At 39.3% G+C, this 23,701-nt stretch overlaps 1 protein-coding gene across 1 annotated transcript in view; it reads right to left on the bottom strand.

Annotated features, from left to right (window-relative positions):
* Positions 1 to 475: 475 nt before the first annotated feature.
* LOC149192313 (putative receptor-like protein kinase At1g49730) overlaps positions 476 to 23,701 on the bottom strand; it is a 72,483-nt gene continuing 49,257 nt past the window's right edge. The window contains exons 3-9 of the mRNA XM_089404546.1: positions 2,803 to 3,120; positions 2,436 to 2,691; positions 2,229 to 2,281; positions 2,059 to 2,126; positions 1,870 to 1,959; positions 1,696 to 1,780; positions 476 to 1,578 (exon numbers count right to left, since the gene is read on the bottom strand). Of these exons, the coding sequence (XP_089260672.1) occupies positions 1,043 to 1,578; positions 1,696 to 1,780; positions 1,870 to 1,959; positions 2,059 to 2,126; positions 2,229 to 2,281; positions 2,436 to 2,691; positions 2,803 to 3,120 (1,406 nt within the window). The 3' untranslated portion in view covers positions 476 to 1,042. The remainder of the gene's footprint in view (positions 1,579 to 1,695; positions 1,781 to 1,869; positions 1,960 to 2,058; positions 2,127 to 2,228; positions 2,282 to 2,435; positions 2,692 to 2,802; positions 3,121 to 23,701) is intronic.

The following is a 23,701-nucleotide window of genomic DNA, read 5'->3' as shown; positions in this document are numbered from 1 at the left end:
TTCACACAATCCTAGTGATAGCATCGCATCAGTAGGCAGATCGTTTTCTCATCCAATATTGATGCAGTAAAGTAATCTTGTTGAGCAAGTACACTACATATCATCATAATGAACTTTGCTTGATGCAGTAAAGTAATCTTGTTGAGCAAGTACACTACATATCATCATAATGAACTTTGCTTAGTATCAATGGGCAGCGAATATTTTGACTCAATGCAAGATTGCCACTGAACTTGCCGAGTTACATTCTTGTCTCAAATTAAGCATGCCTTACACCTAGGGTGAACGAGATGAAAAAGGAATAAAACCTGTAGTCCCATATAATTTTGTTGAAAGTGTTTTATGCTACTGCAAAAACATTCTTTTGAATTCCACACAAATGATAGTTTGCGTAGCCTGTCTGAGGATAATGCCATTTCATCTGAACACTAAAAGTTTGAACTTTGAACAGCTCCACAAACGATGTAACCATGGATTAAATACAATTCCCATATTTACTCATTACAGTGTTCATCAAGAACACACATGTTTTTTTAGGATGACCTGATTTTTTCTAGAGAGTTCATCAAGAGACTACACATTTTCTTAGGATGACCTGATTTTTTCTTCGACAGAGTAAGCCAATTGCTACTGGAAACGTCTAACACTGACCAATCAATGCTTGCCGCAATGCGGTTGGTAAATGACAATCAGCAATAATAAGAAATAGGGGGAAAGAATCAACAGGGCTATATTAGTATACTGTAAGGATGTGTCTGAAAATAATGAATCCTGTCATTAGCAATTGCCACCGTAAATTTGAACTTTGATTACCTGGAATCTTACAGATATTTTTCATAATTTATATCATACAAGATTACCAATACTTCATTCCAAGAATCAAATTCTGACCTGTGCAAGTTCCAAACAATGCTGCGGGAAAATGACAGATATTTATAGATAGGAAAAAGATGCAAGAGTAGTGAACAGCAATCTTGCAAAGCTGATCTTTTGGCAATATGAAGCGAGCTGAATTTAAAAATTAGTACAAAATTCCGTGCTTTCACTGTGAGCTGGGAGAAGTGGATTCAAGGAGAAAACTTTTGCTGCAATAAGACACTGAAGATTTGGGAGAAGACTCTATGCACCTTAGCTCACCGCTGAAGTTGTTTCCATTTACAAATGACATTATCTGTATCTTCCCCTTGCTCATGCTCCTGGCATTATCGTCCTCATCTTCATCTTCTTCTGGAGCTATTAATGCAGAATTAGGACAGGTTATGTCTAGTCTATCATACATAAGTTGCAGAACTTGCCTTATGGAAGGCCTTGATTTACCCTCCCTTTGAGTGCACATTCTTACAATAGTGACAAAACTTTGAAGTTGTTCGTAATCATACATATTTTGCAAATTAGGATCTACCATCTCAGACAAATTGGAATCCTCCAAAATGTATTTTTGAGCCCATTCTACCAGGTTTTTGTTCTCTTGAACTGCCTGTCGAGCAGTGATGATTTCAAGAAGTAACACACCATAACTATATACATCACTCTTTTCTGTTAACTCTTGAGTGACAAGGTACTCTGGGTCCATGTATCCTACCAACAAGAAAAACAAGAAGATATTCGTCAGAACTACTAAAGCTTTACAAACAAGCAGGGAATCTGCGGCATACAAAAAAACATCCAATTGAATGTTATGACAGATCTAGTTACCTGGGGTTCCACGAACATCTGTATTAACTGGTTCAAAATTGCTGGCACCACAAGGTGCAGCATGAGCAAGACCAAAATCAGATACCTACAACATTAAAATTCCGATTTATTAATTATAGCAACAGATAATCTCCTGCTTTCCATCCATAATACTATGATGTAAGATTAAATCACCTTAGCAACAAAGTTCTCGTCCAGCAAAATATTACTCGATTTAATGTCTCTGTGACATAAAGGTGGATCACAATAAAAATGAAGGTACTCCTGAAAAAACAAATATCCAGAATGATACAGGATCAGAGGTTACAAAGCAATGTTCAAATAATAGAAACTGCTCCTACTATTTGCACTTCCTAGGCCTACCAAAGCCGCAGCCACATCTATGGCAATTTGAATTCTAATCCGCCAATTCAAGGGAGTCTTTATGGGAGCTGCAGGAAAAGAAATTACCTGATCAAATTTATGAAAGAAAAAAAATTAACAATCATCAGACACTATAGAGAGAAGTTCTCCTATGATTTTAATCAGCTTACCTTGAAGATGCTCTTTTAGACTTCCATTTTCCATGTATTCATAAACGAGAAACCTGTACAATAAACCATTTTCACGACACATCATTCTAAGCAAGCGACAAAAAGCTACGCAAAGTAATTCAGTTCCAAGTTTAGCTGTCTACTTTTTTTGTTTGATCAGTAACCTGAATGAGGATAAGTTCAACCAATTCCACGAGGCATGCCTACCTTTCATGCTGCTCTGCACAAAATCCTATTAATGTGACAAGATGCCGATGATGCAACCGCCCTAACAGCTCCATCTCTTTACAGAATTCATCTTGTTGAGCAATCTTGTTCATTCGCTTCACAGCAGCAACAAGTCCATCTTTAAATCGGGCTTTATAAACAGTGCCAAATCCTCCCTTGCCAATAATAGTGCTGAAATCATCTGTTGCCCTTCTAATCTCCCTGCGGCTGAAACGTCTAAAGGTGGACGGTGGCCCTGCAATATAACTAGTTAATCCTAATGCATGTACCAGTATGCATCTTTATTCAACTAAAACAGGCATAATAGCTTTGTCCAATGTACCATAGGTAGGTGGGTAAAGTCTACCTTTGTTCCATTCATGCAAATTCCTGCGTGTATGTGAACTCAAAGATCTATTCCATTGAGAGGGATTTGCAGTCTCTGAGTTCTCCAATTCTTTCATTTTCCTGTGTATCAAAAGTATCAATAGAAATAAAAGTGACAGTGACACTGCTGTAACTCCAACTCCAACTCCAAGAATGACTGCCAAATGCGACGAGGAGCGGGCCTTCCTTATGCGAGCTACACTTGAATGAGCAGCAGTTGGAGAGTACTCTGGGCTTGGACTAGAAGATATTGATGCTGAAGGTGCTGGTGCAAGTACGGTCCCATTTCTTTCTGGGACTGCATGCTCAAATGACTACATAAGTTAATGCTCCTTTTCAAGTTAACTCCGTATGATGTAAAATTGTTTGCTTTATCCAACGATAACGCATTTACTTACAGATGGTAACGTAAAATTGAGAAACAAACTAGAGAAATCTCAATCCAAGTCAGTGTCAGTTCTATTATGATGAATTTCAAACTAGTATTGGGACATAAAATGATGAGTTATAACTCAATTACCTTGATCTAAATAGAGCAAGTACACCATGACCATAATCATCTCACTTATACAATTAGTCTAAGCTAATTAGTTATCCAGTGATGCAAATGCCAAATACCAAAGAAGAATGCAAGTGCCAAATGGTAAAAGAAGACTGTTAAACTGTACATGTTGTACACTATATTCCAATAGATATATTTAGGAGTACAAAACTCTGGCAGCTGACGGTAGATGAGATTTACAAAATCTTAAGTATCAGATGACAAAAATTACATGGAATGCTCAGTAAGATTTACAAAAATTATAAGAAAATATAATTAAAAAAACTTAAAGTCCACTGGACTCGTCATTTCCTCATGCTTAGAGGAAATTGTCCCCAGTTTCTTCTGCGGATGGGAAAATTGCTGCTCAAATGTTACCTGGGACAACGATTTGCCCTGGCTGGGAAAAGTGTTTTTGCTGTCCACCAAGTGATTATTTGACATTGTCTAGTATATTTGTTGTGGACATCAACTAGTGTATCTTTGTCGCCATCCTGGAAATGAAGAGGTGCTAAATATATTTTGGCCATGTAATGAATTTTAATTCGCCTGTGTCTGTTGGAGTATATCATGGACTCTAGCATGAAAATTGGCCAAGTTCGGAAGAAAGTAAGAACCCTTAAATTGCTTCTTTTGTTAGTGGGACATGGATGTAGCAAAAGGATAAACATTGAACTCATTAAGGGGCAAGAGTTTGAACAAGATAACAAATCTCAAATAGGTTGCGGGTTGAAAGAAGCAACCATAGGGTGAAGCAATGAGAATGAAACGGAGAGATCATTGCAATTTTGTGGTGTAATTGCAGTGTTGCACAAACAATTAACATAGTTGTTGTTAACTCATTTATTGATGGGCATAGAAATTCTGACTTGTTATTTAATGCAGAGGCTGGGATGAGTTCATGCCATACAGATTTGTTGTTATTTGACATCACCCACAGTGGGCTGGCTGTAGCCATTCGCACACAGCAAACTGATCGTTTCTTGTTACAGATTACACCAAGAACAATAGGCTCATAATCAATCCTGAACAAAGATTGTAGAGAACAAATTTTCATTTTCATAGAGGATCTGTGTCAATGAGATGCAAGAGCTGATTGTTTCTTTCGCAGATTACACAGAACAAGAACCATATTATCAATCCTAATCAGAGATTGTAGAGAACAAACTTCATTTCTGTATAGGATCTATGTTGGTGTTTATGGATCAATTGATAGGCCAGAAGCTCCCACAATGACCTCCATAAGTGACTCAGATCTAATATCACAATCTCAAATGAAGATCAACGGTAGGTAAAATGACTCTAAGCTTACTGGAAAAACAATTCGAAGGTGTTAGGGGCATCAATAGACTTATTTGCTGGAATGAACATTGTCATCCTAGAAAACTTGCTGACAACAATAAAGATATTTGTCGAGTGACAAGCAAACCACTGACAAAATCATGAAAATGGATTCCCATGGTCTGAAGGGTAATGGCAAGAGCTAGTACAACCCAAGCTTCCTATTAGAAAGGCTTGGCCTTGGCTGCAATATGAGCATCTCTTTATATACTCTTCCATGCGTTTCCTAATGGCAAAGCAAAGGAAGAATCATCGCAAATTGAAGAAGGCTTTCTATACACGAAGAGTCCTCCAAAGGATGGAGGAGGAGGCAGCACATTGGCATTGTAGAAACAGAAAACTATTTGATCTTGTATAGCAAACAACCCCAAATTGTGTAGACCAAAAATAGACCCTGATTAAACCACCATAGGTTGTTGGATGGATTTCATAACCAAACCAAAATATGGATCAGTGGAATATAGGTCTTTCCACTCTTATATGTTGCACACCTCACATGATCCAAAATTAGATGTTTAAATTGCCTTTATATGAAACTTTATTAATTAAATGGATTTAGTGAAATTTAATAAGCATGTGAAAGATGGAATTACAAAATAAATAGCAATATGAAATACAAATAACAAGTTGTTATTGGAGTTCACCCCTCAAAAGCTACATTTTCGGGTCTGCTTCAAATGAGCATCCAATCCATTAAAAAGATGCAAAAAATACATCAAATTCCCTTCTTACATCAAAAGGGTCTTCAACCTATGATTAAAATGTTTTTAAGACTCTCCTAGGAAGATTATAGTACTGCTGGAACACTCTCCCCGGCCTCTTTCCACGAATAAAAATGTTTTATGGCATTTATTCTTCATAAAAAGCACTGTTGAGTCCTCTTCAAAACACATTTGCTCCAATATATAGTGATGTAATGGGCGGTGGTCTAGTGGTAAGTTGTTGGAGTTTTGTGGTGGAGATCATGGTTGAAATCCCATAAAATCTCCTCCTACCTTTTTACATGGCATAAAATATGAAATTTAATACCATAAAAATTATTATAGTTAAAACACATAATACATTGGTGGCAAAAAAAGAAAAGGTACAAAGTGAGACAAGTTTGACTTTGTTGATCTCAACTCGTATGAGGCACAAGCTTCTAGAAGATTTGATGGGTTGCAAAATAAAATATTATATTTTCATATCCCTTGAAATTTTCAACCTTCACACATCAAGTGGCATTTAAGAATCTTCCAATTTGTCCATGTGTCAATTGTTAATTGGTCATATGTAAGCCTATCACAATGCCACATATCAACTTGTGGGCATGCCACATGTCAATGTGTGAGTATGCCACATGTCAATGTCGCCCCTATTTTCCCTTCGATTTCATAAGCCCATAACTTTTGCATACGATGTCTGTTTGAGCCCATTCAATTGTGTTGGAAAGCTTTTGATGAGTTCTTTGACATGGAGGCATTTTCATCAGCGTTTGTGATCCAGAGTTATGCAAGAACGAAATGAAATATAGACTTAAACAAAAACATAGAGCTATAGCAAAAACTAAACTTCAATTCATTAATAACAAATACTCAAATAAACTAGCTCAGGCGATGGTAGCTTATCTCTGAGAAGGGATGCGACTGCTACATGCCTTCTGAACTGTGTTACAATGAGGCTCAGAGGTCTTTTTATTATTGAGAAACAATTAAAAAACCCTAAACATCCAAAAACCTAACCCTAGGAGATGAAGCGCCAAAAGTCTGTGGGCCCTGTTGGGGATAGTTGGTACATCAACTTCTCGAGGTTGTAACTTTGGCATGCGATCTTCATTTGATGCGCACAATACCTTGTTAGAAATATCTATCAGAAGACAACAACTATCAATTGCATACCCTTTCCTTTGATAATGGGTCTGCCCGTTTAAAAAAAAAACATTATTTAGGGCCTCAAAATGGCTTTGGAAGTTTAGGACCGGAAAAACTATCAAAAGTAGTGAATTGTGCTACAATTAAGAAAACTAAAAGAAACAGTGATGGGGGTCCAAGTGGAATAAGCGAGTCGTCACCAATATCTACCTGGATCAGTCCTCCCCCCTTTGGAAGCAATGGTCCCCATGGAATTTACCCATGGTATTGTAAGTGGCATCCACCCATGGTATTTATTCACCCATGGCATTTACCCATGGTATTGTAAGTGGCATCCACTCTTGGTATTCATCCTCCCATGGTACCCATTGTATTGTAAGTGACATCCACCCATGGTATTCATTCACCCATGGTATTGTAAGTGGTATTCACCCTTGGTATTCATCCTCCCATGGTATTTATCCACCCATGGTATTGTAGGCGACATCCACCCATGGTATTTACACACCCATAATATTCACCCATTTTCCATTTGGATCACTTGGGTGGGTAAATACCATGGTTGGATGTCACTTACAATACCATGGGTGGATAAATACCATGGGAAGATGAATATCAAGGGTGGATGTCACTTACAATACCATGGGCGAATAAATAGCATGGATGGATGTCACTTACAATGTCATGGGTGAATTCCATGGGTGGATAAATACCATGGGTGGTTGAATACCATGGGTAGATGAATAACATGGGTGGATGTCATTTTCCATTCGGATCATTATTGATCTAGATCTTGGGGGGAGGCCCCCAATATCTAAAAAATTGAAATGCCAAAAGAAAAGAGGAGAACACACAATAAAAAAAACCACAAAGAAACTTTTTATTAAAATAGAGAATAATTGTAAAAGCTACATTGTGGTGGACAATCTGTCCTTTTACAAAATGCGACTTGTTACTTATAACTTTTTTTTGCTACAATACCACAGGTAAATTCCATGGGTGGGTAAATACCATGGGTGAATGAATCCCATGGGTGGATGTCACTTACAAATTACAATACAATGGGTAAATTCCATGAATGGATAAACACTATGGGAGGATGAATACCAAGGGTGGATGCCACTTACAATACCATGGGTGAATGTCACATACAATACCATGGATAAATTCCATGGGTGGATGTTATTTCCCATTCGAATCATTCCTCCCTCCTTAAGAAGCAATGGTCCCCATTGCGTGAAGTTCCCTTTTGAGAAGTCTTTGTTGAATATCAAAAGCCACTGAAGAGAAGGGTTTTGTGTGGTTAACCCATAACCATGATGAATGAAGATCCGAGGATAGAGATACCCTGTAATGCTTTTGACCAATTGTGATACTAACAGTGTGCGGCCTAGCAAATGGACTTCAATGAAACATGGGTTTTTGGATGATCCATAACCATGAAAAATGAAGATCTAAGGATAGAGATACCTGGTAATCTTGTGACCAACAGTGATACTAACAGTGTGCCGCTTAGCAAATGGACTTCGATGACAAGGGTTTTGTGCGGTTGACCCATAACCTTGATGTTGATTGTTGATGAAGTAGTCGTCGCCTACATAGTATTGCGTGGGAGGGCACGTCTCCAAAGGGAACCCGCTTTGAACGCTGCTCTAGATATAAAAACAATCAAGGATTCTGGGTGGGGTACAGAACCAAGCCACACCAGAGATGTACCTAAACTATAAATGTATTGCAGACTTGTAACAAAAGTGGCCATGGGTGATGTAGATTATCCTATCCAATGAGATGTTGTAAAGGCTTCTTTCACATTATAGACATCTTGCTACAACTTTGTTGATAACTTCTGCTACAGGTGATGAAATCAAATTTCGTCAAAGACCCATTTGAGGTATTGAAGATATATTTCCATTGATATAAGACACTTGAAATTTCATGACTTGTGGAGTGAGAAAATGATTGCAAAAACTCATGGTACGCGCGGTCGCGCAATGTTCCAGACATGTGTAACTTCAATTGCTCATATCTCTCAAATTGGGAAACGAAATCAAATTTCGTAAAAAACCCATTTGAGTTAACGGAAAATATTTTCAAATGAGCTATTTTGCATCTTCTAAAATGCTTTGTGGGGGTCGTAGCTCTTGCATGAAGTTTGTTGTTGACGGCTGCAAAACTTTGAAACTGAAATATGCTTCAAACCCTCATTCTCATGGATTCGTAACTTGGCTCTAATACCATTGATCCGGATCTTGGGGGGTGGCCCCCAATATCTAAAAAATTGAAATGCCAAAAGAAAAGAGGAGATCACACAATAAAAAAAACCACAAAGAAATTTTTTATTAAAATAGAGAATAATTGTAAAAGCTACATTGTGATGGACAATCTGTCCTTTTACAAAATGCGACTTGTTACTTATAGCCTTTTTTGTTACAACACCACAGGTAAATTCCATGAGTGGCTAAATACCATGGGTGAATAAATACCATGGGTGGACATCACTTACAATACAATGGGTAAATTCCATGAGTGGATAAATACAATGTTCCACCAAGTTCTCGGGACGTGGGGGCAAGGGAGAGGGGATACGTAGGAGCAGCCTATGCAAAAGCTCCCCACCAATTTTTGGGAAACATGGGGGGACGTCAGGGTCTTAAAAACTTATAAATATAAAAATATATGATATATCATTGAAATTATAATACTTATAATGTAACTGTCTTTATCATTATAAACTATATAACACTTACATCACGAAGGATAAATGATAAATCGATAAATCATATAACTGAAGTCTGAAACAAATTTAAAACAAAAAGCATGATATCATATGATTATAATACATGTAAGTTTGTATCTGTACAATGTAGTACAATGAAAATAAATATTTAAAGCTTGAAAGTTTAAACCATAATGAAGTTCCAACTATGAATACTGAATATTGAAATAAAAGTCAAGTCTAATACATCAAGCGTCAAATTTTTATAGAGTTAAGACTCAAGTCTAATATATCATATATCAAGATTCAAAATAAACTGAAGTCTACAACGAAAGCCTGAAACAAAAAAGCAAATCAGTTAATAACATAAGAACATATCAAATGATAAATCATAAACGAGCATAATTGGTCAAGGTAATGCCCCGCTAGTCTCTACATCCAGCTGCTGCATGAATAAATCAGGATCAACCATGAAAAGATGAAACAATGTGAAATGAACATTGAAAATAAATTTTAAAGTCTAAACCCTTCCCGGTTCATAAAAATTAGGACTTTTTTGTTTCATTAAAAAAGATTGTGATTTTTGTCTAGGGAAATGAACCCTCACAACCCCTTTCACCTAGGAAACAACCCCATTTGGAGGATTCGACCCGAAAATCCAGGAAACACCTCTTACAACTTTCCACGCGTACCCTACTTTTTAGGAGAGTGGGGAAACGACTCCCAGTCGTCCCCAAGTCCCTAGAGCACGAGATAGCTAGGAAACTCGACCCCCAAGTGGGGGGACACGACCCCGTGGAACACTGGATAAATACCATGGGAGGATGAATACCAAGGGTGGATGCCACTTACAATACCATGAGCAAATATCATGGGTGAATGAATACCATGGGTGGATGCCACTTACAATACCATGGGTGGATGCCACTTACAATACCATGAGTAAATTCCATGGGTGGATGCCACTTACAATGCCATGGGTAAATTCCATGGGTGGATGCCACTTACAATGCCATGGGTAAATTTCATGGGTGGATGCCACTTAAAATACCATGAGTAAATTTCATGGGTGGATGCCACTTACAATACCATGGGTAAATTCCATGGGTGGATGAATACCATGGGTAGATTCCAATTTCCATTCGGATCACCTAGTGAGCCATTTGCCTTGGTGTGGGAGTTGGCCAACTTTGACAACCCAATACAGTTGGGTCTTCAGTTGGCGAGTGTTCTTGATCTGTATGTCCATGATCTGATGAGTTGTGTTTTGTTTCATGCAGTCTCGGTTGAGCTCTGTTGGTTTTAGTTGTTCGACAATGTCTAATGTGTCCAGCAATGGTGTAAAGTATGGCAGAAGGCGGTCTACATTGAACACTAGGTGCAAGCCAAGGAATGGGGGAATGTTGAGCTCGAAAGCATTGTCTCCCATAGCCTTAGTGATGCGTAAGGCTCATACCGGAGTGGTCAAGGCTTTTGATGGACTCCAAAAAGGCGTTATTTCTACAAATGCAAACAAACTTTGTTGTCCACTTGAAACTTATGTGGCACCCAATGTTGATCATGATGTTGCTTGTACTTGGCATTGGACATATCCAAGATGTCGTGAACCTGTTGGCGAATGTGTTAGATACGTGCAATAAACTAGTTTCTTTATCAGCCTCAGAACTGTACATGTGCGGAGTCTGCGTGTGTAGTCGCATGAGGCATGGCAACATCAATTGGACACAATGGTTGAAATCCCAGACCCACTTGAAAGGGATTGTGGCCAGTTGACCTATGGAGAACTCTATTATAACTGTGTTGTACATAAGGAAGGCTCTCATCCCAGGTTCATGGATGTTTGTGTTAGTTTTTGGTAACATCGAAAGTGCTCTAGCCTTGAAAATTGGTGGAGAGGCTAAGGCACATGAGTTCTAAGGAACCCAGAAGTTGCTCAGTGAAATTCTACCCGGATTGTATTTTATTAAAATAATTAATATTTTTAATGGAGTTCCTAAGTCTAAACTTAGGGAAATTAAAATATTAATGGGTATTAATCAAAATACAGGGGAGAATGATCCAAAAGGCAGATCAAGTCATGTTTTAATATTAGTCGTTGATTACAGACTTAATCTCGGACGTTGAAGACTCAACATGAAAAGTATAAAATGGAGGCTTCGGGTTCATTTGGAAATCTACACAGAGAGACCGAATTGATCAAGAATTCGATTCCTAGGGCAGGGTTTGCTAAGGATTTTGAATTAAGCGATCATTCTGCAGCACAAGGGCAATGAGAATCTGGGAGAAGGACTTTTCGGATAATACAAACAAAGAGGCAGAGAGAGCCAACAGAGCATAAAAGTTGTCTATCACGCAGAAGCCGAAACTACCGGGAACAGCCGGAATAGTTGGGACAACTAAAGCAAAGGGCAGAAATCGGAACTGCCAAGAACAATCGAAACTACCGGGAACTGCCAAAATAGCCGGGAAAGGTGACGCAGAGGGCAGAAGCTGGAACTGCCGGGAACAGCCGGAACTGCCAGGAACTGCCGGAACAGCTAGGAAAGCTGACGCAGAGGGCAAAAGTCGAAACTACCGAGAATAGTCGGGAACTGCCGAAACAGCTGGGAAAGTTGACGCAGAGGGCAAAAGAGGTGACGCAGAAATAGCCAGGGTTAGCCAGTCTTGTGCCGGATAAGCCAAAATTCTGCCGGGTGAAGTGAGGTAAAACTCACTCAGATTTTCCGCCAGTATTTTTCTCTATGAAGGATTGCTAGATGAGCATCCTAGATTTGTGTTCAGATATTTCTCCTGCATAATAATAAACCCTCAAAACTATTGCACCGGTTTTCCCACACTGGGTTTTTCCGGGGACTATTGTGTCCTATGTATCTTGTTCTCTGCTGTGTTTTCTGTTTCATGAGATCAAATATTTAATTAGTGTAGGCTGCAGAAGTAATTTGCTTCAGTATTCAGAAGAATAACCTGGTGAATGTAATTTAAAAATCAAGTAGGTGAAGTAGATTCAAATTTGTTGCAATAGGGGTTCCTTCAAGTCTAGGAATTTTCACATGGTATCAGAGCGTTGATTTTGGAATAGGAAGAGCAGATCAAGTGCTGAGCAGTGAGGCCAAAAGTTGCACTTGGCAGCAATTCAAATTCCCTTGAAGGGATTGCGCAGTCCTTGCCAGGAAGCAGATCCGAGGAAATCTCTCTCCGAGTAAGATGACAGAGAGGTACGATTTCTAGCTCGTGAGTTTGCAGAGAGAGTGACGCAAAGCCTCAGCACAGTGCTTGAAGGGCACAGTTTTTGTCAGGGCAGAAATCTGCTGGAAAAGAACGAATACACTTAGAAGGGGAATTTTCTCCTCAAAGAACTTTCCACCGGAAAATTCGAATTTCTCTCTCGCTGAGCAGTTGAGCAGTTCTAAGCAATGACTAGAGGAGTCAATTCGATAGTTGGATGAGATGGCATCACATGGGCTCAGAGATCAAGATAGGTTGGAAGGTGCTTCCAACTATGTCATATGAAAGACCAAAATCTTAGTTGTTATAGAAGAATATGATCTTGAGGCCTACGTCAAAAGTGTTGTAGTTGTTCCTGTTGACAACGATCAAAAGAAGAAGTACAAGATTGAGCAGGGGAAGGCAAAGCGGCTCATTCTCGATGGAGTTCGAGATCATGTGGTCTCACATTTGCAGGGCAAGGATACAGCCCGAGAGATGTGGGAAGCGTTGTCTTCTCTGTGTGAAGGCTCTTCTGGACAGCAAAAGATGTATTTGGAGCAGAAGTTGCAGCAGACTTTGATGTAGAAAGGAGAAGGGGTGAACCTCTATCTACAGCGTCTTCAAGACACTAGAGACCAGCTTGCTGCAATGGGGTCCACTACTCAGCCAACCGTAATGGTGAGGATAGCCCTGAAAGGAGTCTCGGGTGAATGGCAAGTTTTCATCCAAAGCATGTTGGGCAAAGAAAAACTACCTTCATGGGAGGATATGTGAGCAGCTCTTCAATAAGAGGAGTTAAGGAGGGACCTAATGAAGGTCAACCTCAGTGGCAACAGTGGGAGTGGCACAAAGACGAAGGAGGAGGAGAATGCAACTCTAGCATCGAAGGGACAACAAAAGCCGAAGCGAAAGAAGGACATTTCGAAGTGAAATGTTTCAGTTGTGGTGAGTTGGGCCACTATGCATCCCAGTGTCCTTTGAAGAAAAAGAATAAGGACGAGAAGCATGATCCAAAGGTTGCAGCCGCGAATATAGATGAGGAAGAGTATGCCACGAGTGCCCACGCATCTCCAGGAGGGAGATGGGGCGATATTGAGCTGTAGTCGGGAGGACTACATGTGGGCAGGATCCTTGAGGAGTCCACCTCTTGGATCAATTCCTTGCTACGAGAACCCAAGATTCAGCAATAACGAGATGGACTTAGTGTCAGATGATGTAGTGGATTGTTTGGAGGATAGATGCAGTAGCGTGGAACCAAAGATTGATCAGCGCAGAGCAAGGTTGGCAGCAGTGCAATTGGCATAGTGCAGAAGTTAGAAGCAGCGCAGAAGATTCAAAGGGTCAGAGACCAGTAGCAGTCAGATTCCAACATTCAATTTATTATGCTAAACACAGTTAAGTTCAGTTAATTTTGGATGTTTTTCAGTTTCTTCTCTCAACAACTAAGTTGCAGTACGGATGCAGTGTTAGCAGTGGCAATGCTAGCAGCATAGCAGATGCAGCGTTTGAGAGGGAGTTGTAGTACAGATGCAACAGTGGCAATGGCAGTGTCATGGGTAGCAGCAACAGAATCACAGTGTTGGTGGCAGCAATAGTGCAGAAAGGAGGTGCCTCAGAAATAGAGCAGCATGTAGTTGGACATTGTTGCTAGAGCACATTCCTCGCTGAGGGAGTGTTAGTTTTTGGTAGCATCGGAAGTGCTCTAGCCTTGAAAATTGGTAGAGAGGTTAAGGAACATGAGTTCTAAGGAACCCAGAAACCGTTTGATGAAATTCCACACAAATTGTATTTTATTAAAATAATTAATATTTTTAATGGAGTTCCTAAGTCTAAACTTAGGGAAATTAAAATATTAATGGGTATTAATCAAAATATGAGTGAGAATGATCTAGAAGGCGGATCAAGTCATGTTTTAATCTTAGCCGTTGATTAGAGACTTAATCTCAGTCATTGAAGACTCAGCAGGAAAAGTATAAAATGGAGGCTTAGGGTTCATTTGGAAATACACATGGAGAGAACAAATTGATCAAGAAACGATTCCTAGGGCTAGGTTTGCTAAGGATTTCGAATTAAGTGATCATTCTGCAGCAGAGGGGCAGTGAGAATCTGGGAGAAGGACTTTTCGGAGAATACAAACAGAGAGGCAGAGAGAACCAACAAAGCAGAAAAGTTGCCTGTCACGCAAAAGCTAGAACTATCGGGAACAGCCGGGAACTGTTGGAACTATCGGGAAAGCTGACGCATAGGGCAAAAGCTGGAACTACCAGGAACAGACAGAACTACCGGAAACTGCCGAAACAGCCAGGAAAGCTAACGTAGAGGGTAGAAGCCGGAAATACAGGGAACAGTCGAAACTGTTAGGAACTACTGGAACAGTCGGGAAAGCTGACGCAGTGAGCAGAATGAACTGCCGGGAACAATTGGAACTGTCGAGAACAACTGGAACAGCCGAGAAAGTTGATGCAAAGGGCAAAAGAGGTGACGCAGAAATAGCCGGGGTTAGCCAGTCCTGTGCGGGATCAGCGGGATTTCTGCTGGGTGAAGTGAGGTAAAACTCACTCAATTTTTTGCCGGTATTTTTCTCTGTAAAGAATTGCTAGATGAGCATCCTAGATTTGTATTCAAATATTTCTCATGCATAATAATAAACCCTCAGAACTGTTGCACCGGTTTTCCCGCATTGGGTTTTCCCGGGGACTATTGTGTCCAAAAAATAAGTGTGTCCTATGTATCTTGTTCTTTGCTCTGTTTTTTGTTTCATGAGATCAAATATTTAATTAGTATAGGCTGCAAAAGTAATTTGCTTTAGTATTCAGAAGAATAACTTGATGAATGTAATTTAAAAATCAAGTAGGTGAAGTAGATTTAGATCTGCTGCAGTAGGGGTTCCTTCGAGTCTAGGAATTTTCACAGCGTGGAGTTGTACATGCTTAGTATGTGCACTACCATCTAGTTGATGACCTCTATCTGGCCATCAATCTGGGGATGGAATGCAACCGACTTTGTGAGCTTGGTGTCCATTAATGTCCAAAGGCTCGACCAAAATGTGCTCAAGAACCTGATATCCTGATCTGATATAATGGTCTGTCGGATCCCAAAATGTACTCACACTCGTTCAAAGAAGAGTTTGGCAGTATCCTCCGTTGTGATACTCTTTTTGTAGGCTGCCAATATAGCCATCTTAGAAAATTTGTCCACAACCACAAATACACAGTCATTACCATGCTTGGTAGAAGGGAAGTTGGACAGATAGTCCATGGAGATGGATTCCCAAGGTTGGTTAGGAGTACGCAGAGGAGTGTGCAAGATCTGATATATTTTCCAACATCTTGTCGGAGTTTTGGCAAATAAAAATACTTTTGTAGTATGGCCACAGTTTTCTCTACAACAAAGTGTCCTGCAACCCAACTGTAGTGCATCTCCCAAATCAGGTTGGCACGCTCGCTTGAAGGAACACAAAGGCGGCCCATGTAGCATAATAATGCATCTTGGAGGTGGAAATCTGGAACTTGCTTGCCATCCACTAGCATCTGGTATGTGGTGGCGAACTTTAGATCATTTTTGTACAGTTGTTGACATCTAGAGGTTTCGTGACCACAAGAGTTGAGAATAGTAATCAACATGGCAACTCGGGACCGACTAAGGCAATCTACAACATGGTTGGTGTTGCCCTTGTATTTAATGCTCAAGTGGAATTGTTGCAGATATGTAGACCACTTCTAATGGCGATCATTCAGCAACTTCCCTTGTGTTTGTATACTAAAGAGGTCGGTGATCTATGTGGATGACTATCTCCTTCCCCAAAATGTAATGTTTCCATTGCCAGAAAGTCTGCACGATAGAATACATATCTTTATTGTAGGTGGGGTATTTCTGAATTGTATTAGAAAGTGTCTCATTGTGATAGGCCATCAGATGCCCTTGCTGGGTGAGATTTGCACCAATAGCATAGTTGAAGGCATTTGTCTCAATTTCAAATGGTTGTTGTAGGTATGGAAATGTGATAGGTGTAGAGCAGAGGCGATGCTTCAGCTCGACAAATATCCTCTGTTGGGACTCGGACCAAGAAAACTTTGCTTTCACTCCACCCTTGGTAATCTGACTCACAGGCCAAGTGATATGGGAGAATCCCAACACGAACCTCCAATAAAAATTGTTAAGCCCCAAAAAGCTGCAAAGCTCTATTAGAGTGATTGGGGCTGGCCAATCCCGAATGACTGGGATCTTAGCTGGATCCACATGCACACCTTGCTCATCTATGATGTAACCTAGATATTGGACCTGGCTCATGCCAAAGGTGAATTTCTCCAAGTTGGCACATAGTTTGTGTTGTCGTAGGGTTTGAAGGACCCATCGAATGTGTTGCAAGTGCTCTTCCCAACTCTTGTTGAATATGAGGATGTCGTCCAAATATACAACCACGAACGAGTTTGTGAAGGGCCGCAAGATGTCATCCATCAGCCTCATAAAAGTTGCAGGGGAATTTGTCAACCCGAAAGGCATGACCAACCACTCAAAAAGGCCCTCCTTGGATTTGAAGGCGGTCTTCCATACATTTGTGGGTTCTATTGGAACCTGGTGATAGCCAAACTTCAAATCGATCTTGTTGAAATACTTGGCCCCCTTGAGCTAGTCAAGAAGGTCATCAATCCATGGGATTGGATACCTGTTCCTGGCAGTGATTTTGTTTAGTGCCCGATAATTATTGCCCAAAGTGCTAATAACAGTGTAAGGCCTGGACTCATACACAGCATGACACTTCCACAAGTATGGTTGGCCTAATAACACATCACAAATTTCAAGAGGAGGAACGTCACACAGTACCTCATTCGTGAAGGGTTTGATGTTGTTGGGAAGGCAGCACTGTTGGCTAACGCAGAGATCTCATCCTTGGTGGAGCCACCTGATGGTGTATGGCTACGGGTGTGGTGTGGTCGGTAGGCCCAATCACTTAACGACCTCCGATTGATGAGGTTCTTTTTGACTCCCGTTGTAGACAATGAACTGCAGCGGAAACCCCTTCACCCACATTTGTGAGTGGAAGAGATGCTCCCCTTCCTTTGGGTTTTCGGGCTCAATCTTCTAGACCTTGGTGGTGGCAATGATGGCACTAGGCTTTGCATCAATAATCAACTTCCCTTTGTCATTCCCCTTGTCGAGTTCTAACTCAGAGTCAGAACATGCATCTGGCTTTGAAGCCTTCAGCTCAGCCACTAGTGGCTGCTTGGTGCGACACTCACTTGTGTTGTGAGTGGACTCTTGTGGAACTCACACCACTTCCCTGTGTCCTTCTTCGTCTAAATGGTGTTATTTTTAGCTTGCGGCTTCGATTGGTTATCTTGGGTCACTTTGCCTTGGTTTTGTCCTTTGTTCTGTGGTTTGGGGGCACATTTTCCTTGCTTCAGATTCATAGATCCAAAGTCTCGTTTCTTGTACTTAAATTTATGCTCAATCTTGACAGCATATCGGTGTGCAGCCCTAAGCGAGGAGATATCCAAGAACTCCATCTTGTCCTGGATGTATTTGTGTAGACAGTCGTGGTACTTGAGTACCAGATGCCACTCAGAATCCTTGATACCCAACTTCGTGTGAAGGGTATGAAAAATATTTGTGAACTTCAGCATGTCTTGGTCCCTTCCCTGCCACAGTGTGGTCCATTTTATGTACTTATCTTCATAGCTCCCAACAAGGTAATATTGTTCCTTGATGGCATCTTAGAAAGAATTTCAAGTGGGTGTTGCTGAAAACAGTGAGAGTTCACTCTCGTCCCTCTACTCACAGTAGGTTTCCCACCAGTCCTTGACGTGGGGTGGCAGCTTTGAGGAGTGCAAAAGTAATCTTTTCCCTATTGGAAAAATCATGAACCGAAAAATATCCTTCCAGTAGATTTAACCATTTATCTATGGCGTCTACATTTGTCTAGCCCTCAAACACGGGAATGTCAAATTTAACTTGAGTCTTGTGCCTTAAAGGGAGTAGCACCTCCAAGGTGGCTACCGGATGAAGATGCTTCCCCGTTGATACCCACCGAAGGATCTGGAAAAGTTTATCCATCATCTCATTCCTTTGTCGCTCGAGGACTTCTTCGAGCAATATTTTGAAAGGATCTCCTGCTCCCTCATCTTTCTTTTCTTCCGCCATGGGAGGCCGTCGTGGTTGGCGAGGCCGACCTTGCAAGGGTTCAACCAATTCAAGCCCTAACTCATTATACCTTGACCTCATTGGGGACATGCACAGAAAACAAACAAAGAGCAAACCGCTCTAATACAACTAATCCAAAATTATGCAGGAACGAAATGAAATACAAACTTAAACAAAAACATAGAGCTACAGCAAAAACTAAACTTCAATTCATTAATAACAAATACTCAAATTGTTTACATGCAAAATGAAAATAAACTAGCTCAAGTGATGGTAGCTTATCTCTAAGAAGAGATGTGATGGATATGTCTTCTGAACTATGATACAATGAGGCTCGGAGGCCTTTTTATTATCAGCAAACAATTTGTGGGCCCCGTTGGGGTTAGTTAGTACATCAACTTCTCGGAGTCATAGCTTTGGCATACGATCTTCATTTGATGCGTACAATATCTCATTAGAAAGATTTATTCGAGTACAACAACTTTCGACTATAGACCCTTGCCTTTTCCATTAAGTTTGCTCGTTTTCCCAAAAAAACGTCATTTAGGGCCTCAAAATGGCTCTGGAAGTTTAGGACCCAAAAAACTGTCAAAAATATTAAATTGTGCTACAATTGAGGAAACTGAAAGAAATAGTGGTGGGGGTCCAACTTGAATAAGCGGGTGGCCACCAATATCCACTTGGATCAATTTGAGACCATAAATTTGGATCAGTTATGGGAATCCTCCTAGATCAAATCCTCCCCACTAAGAAGCAATTGAGGGTACAACTCCTTCACTTTTTTTATTTCCATCCATCGTGATTTACTTGGATGTATTCCTCTTATACCCACACGAAGATATTCCCCATCCCCTCTTCGCAAAGTTCTAATCATTCTATCAAGAATAACATATTCCTCCAACTTATCAAGATAGTTAGGAGAAAAAACATCAACTAAAAGAATTTGAACATTTTCACCTTGATCCATGACCATAGGTGGTTCATATAGTTTTAAGTTTTCAACATTCACCACTAAATACATCTACATATATGAAGGTAAATCTAATCGGAAAGCATTTTCACCAATCTTTTCCAAAATTGCAAATGGGACATACCTGATTTGTTTGAGCTTTTTACCTTTGCCTTTAAGATGTGCTTTGCTGATATATGACCAAACTTGATCATCAACTTGGAAATGATGATTGATTCAATGTTTGTCATGCCTAGCCCTATACTTGGCTTGGCTCTTTTCCAACTATTCTTGTATAGCTTGATGAACCAATTGGATCTTCTGAATGAACTTCATGGCTTTATCTACATTGCTATGTCAATCTACTGTTGAATCTTGCCCAAAAGTGAAGTCCAGAGGAGACAGGAAAATATCCAAAACATGTCTCAAAAGGAGACCTCTATGTAGAAGAATGTATGGCACAGTTATATGCATGTTGTACATAATGCAAGTACTCATCCTAAAGCTTAGGATGGTTGCTACAACACCCTTGGAGCAGTTTCATTGATGAATAAATTGAATTTCTAGATGAACTTTGTAGATTTATCTACATCACTATGTCCATCCATCGTTAAATCTTGCTCAAAAGAGAAGTCCAAAGGAGACTTAGGCAAATACCCAAAATATGTATCAAAAGGAGACCTCTATATAGAAGAATGTATGGCATGGTTATAGGCATGTTGTACATAATGCAACTGCTCATCCCAAAGCTTAGGATGCTTGCTACAATATCCTCAAAGTAGATATCTCGCTATCCTATTAACTGCTACTATTTGTCCATTAGTTCGTGGATGAAAAGCAATACTTTTATGAAGCTTGATGTCCATTATCCCCTATAAATTTGACCAAAACTCCCCAAGGAAGTGAGAGTCTCAATCAAATACAACAAATGTGGGAAAACCAAAATGAACCCAAACATTCTGAAAGAACATTTGTGCAATCTTCTCTGCTATCACCTGCTTCTTACAAGGAATCAAGACACACATTTTGTTAAATCTAACCAATACCACATACAAATAATCATGCCCTATTAACCGCTACTATCTGTCCATTAGTTCGTGGATGAAAAGCAATACTTTTATGAAGCTTGATGTCGATTATCCCCTATAAAGTTGACCAAAACTCCCTAAGGAAGTGAGAGTCTTAGTCAAATACAACAGATGTGGGAAAACCAAAATGAACCCAAACATTTTGAAAGAACATTTGTGCAATCTTCTCTCCTATCACTTGCTTCTTACAAGGCATCAAATAATCATGCCCTTTTTAGACATAGGTAGACCCCATACAAAACCCAAAGACACACTTTACCATTGACGAGAAAGTACAGGAAGCGGCTTGTACAAATGATACACCACTTTACATATTTGGATACAATTTCATTCATCCAAGGCCAATAACAATAACATTGCAACTAAGCTATTGTTTTTCCTACACCAAAATGACCAAAAATGAAAGAAATATGTGCTTCTCTAATTACATGTACTCTTTCATCTTGTGGATTACACAATGTACCAAGATGATAAAACATTTTGTCATGAACATGATAATCTAATTTTTCTATTTGAGTACCATGGATTAGTGTCTCATATGCATCCTTCAATCTTCATCTCTAGCATACTATTCAATATAACTTTCATGAACTAAAGAACTATGTTGTGAAACAATGCATGCAATAATAGAAGGTCTTAATAAAATATCAACAAATTTGTTTTGTACACATTTCTTATACCCGATGTCCAAATCGAATTGTTGAAAGAATCCCATCCATCAAAAATGTCATGACTATTGTAGCTTGGACAGTGACTAAAGATATCACACAGGCTAATGATCCATATGGACTATTATCTCTGTGTTTCTACTTCTTCACACTCCAAACTAAAGCATACAATTCTTTGTCATAAATAGGATAGTTTCTTACTACACCAGTGAAGGTCTCAAAATTGAAAATAGTAACAAATTGGTTTCCTTTGTTGTATTAACATTGCTCCCATGTCGTAATCACTTGCATCGATTTCAATCTGGAACGGTTGTTATAAATCTGGCAATTCCAGAACTAGGGCTATGTTGATCTTCTCTTTCAAACTTTCGAAGGCTTTTTGTTGTTTGCCTCCCCACTGAAAGACCTGCGTAGTAGTTGTCAAAGAATGTAAAGGGGATGCAATAAATTAAAAGTTAGCAATGAACTTCCTTCAATAGCAAACTTCTCCTAAAAAGCTCCTAATTATGTTACATTATTAGGCTTAGGCCATTTCATGATGACTTCAACTTTAGAGGGATTAATTTTCAATTCACCACCCCCTATGATATAACCTAAATAAACTAAAGATGTTTTACCAAATTCATATTTTGACATACTTAGACACAGTTTCTCCCTCTTCAAAACGTCTAACACTTTCCTAAAATGCATTCCATGATCTTCTCAATTTTGTCTGAAAAATTGGATATCAACTAAGTATAAAATTACAAAATTATCTATGAATGGCCTAAATCCATCATTCATAACTCGCATGAAAGTAGCAGGAGCAATACAAAGCCCAAAGGGCATGACTAGATATTCAAATAGACCTTGTTTTGCTTTAAGAACAATTTTCCAAATATCACCTTCAAAAATTCTGATTTGATTGCATTCTTCCACTGATCTAACAAATCATCCATATAAAGAAGAGGGTAACGGTTCTTCATTGTGATCTTGTTCAATGTTGAAAATCCACACACATTCTCCACGCAGCATCTTTCTTTGGTACCAACCCAATGGGTTATTCACATGGAGAAGTACTTGGTCGGATGACTCCTTTCTCAAGCAATTCTTGGACTTGCTTCTTGATTTCTTCATTTTCAATCACTAATAACCTATGCATGCCAATGTTAGGAAGAGGGGTATCTTGTTGCAATTGGATCTCATGTTGTATAACTCTCTTAGGAGGTAATCCTTTAAGTTCCTGAAACACTTCATTCTAATTAGAAAAAATATTAACTAATTCATCTTTATGTTTAGGATCAAATGCTTTGAAAGCATTGGATTTATCATCATCTTGGCTTTTACAATCATGAGTACAACTTTTTTGCTAGCATTTAGAAGCCTTTTCATCTACACTGTGGTAACAAGAGACAAATTGGTCTTCATTCAATGGGCTCCAATGATATACTCAATCCCATCTTTTATAAGATGATACTTGTTCTCCTCCTTGTAAATGATAGCTTTCCTGTCGTACAAATATGGACTTCTCAAAACAATCTCACAAATATCAAATGGTACGACATCTAACTCTACCTCATCAGTGAAATTAGACGTAATTGCAAATCTAATTTTAAATTGTTTAAACACCAATAACTTAGCATTTTCACATACCCATCCTAAAGGATATTGTTTTGGATGAGGCTTTGTTTCAAATCCCAATGTTATAACAATTTCTTCAGAAAGAGCATTAGCTTGTAAACCACTATCAAAGAGTGTATCAATCTTCGTATATTTTGTGATGACTCTAACATGTAATCAGTGTTGTTAAAAGCGCGATTTAATCGCGCTTTTTTCAAAAACGCGCGCGTTTTTCCCTTTGCCGCATAAAACGCGCGTTTTATACGAAAAAAGCGGCATTTTTTTTATAGCGCTTTTTTCCGAAAAAAGCGCGCTTTTTTCGAAAAAAGCGCGATTTAATTTGAAAAAAGCGCCGAGGGCGCGGGCAGCGGGTTATAAACTATGAAAATCGATTTTTGTTTTTTCATTTCTGACTGTCGCCGCGCGGAGGAGGAGGAGACGCCTTGTGGAGAAGAGCTGAAGGGTTTGGGAGCGAATCCAGGTGTTTTTAGAAGAAATCCAAGACAAGATCACCAATTTGTCCATAAAAACGGTATGTAGATTAATTTTTTTTTGTTTTCCTTGTTATAAACTTTGTTTTTCATTGTTTTTGGTTGAGAAATTTCATATGGGCACCATTTTCCTTTTGTTTTAATTGTTTTTAAAGAATTTTTTGTAATTTTTCATTGATTTGGGATGGGTAACTTGGTATGACTATGGGAACCAATTTTTTATTTTTTTTTTCATCTTTTTAAACATTGTTTATGTTTTTTTATTTTCATTGTTTTTTGGCATTTGCC

The sequence above is a fragment of the Pinus tabuliformis genome, chromosome 2_2, assembly GCF_031772625.1.
Source record: "Pinus tabuliformis cultivar Carrire ecotype Pingquan chromosome 2_2, CPIR1, whole genome shotgun sequence".
Taxonomy (NCBI): Eukaryota; Viridiplantae; Streptophyta; class Pinopsida; order Pinales; family Pinaceae; genus Pinus; species Pinus tabuliformis.
Note: the sequence above shows the minus strand (reverse complement) of the source record. Positions and strands in the feature narration are given on the sequence as shown.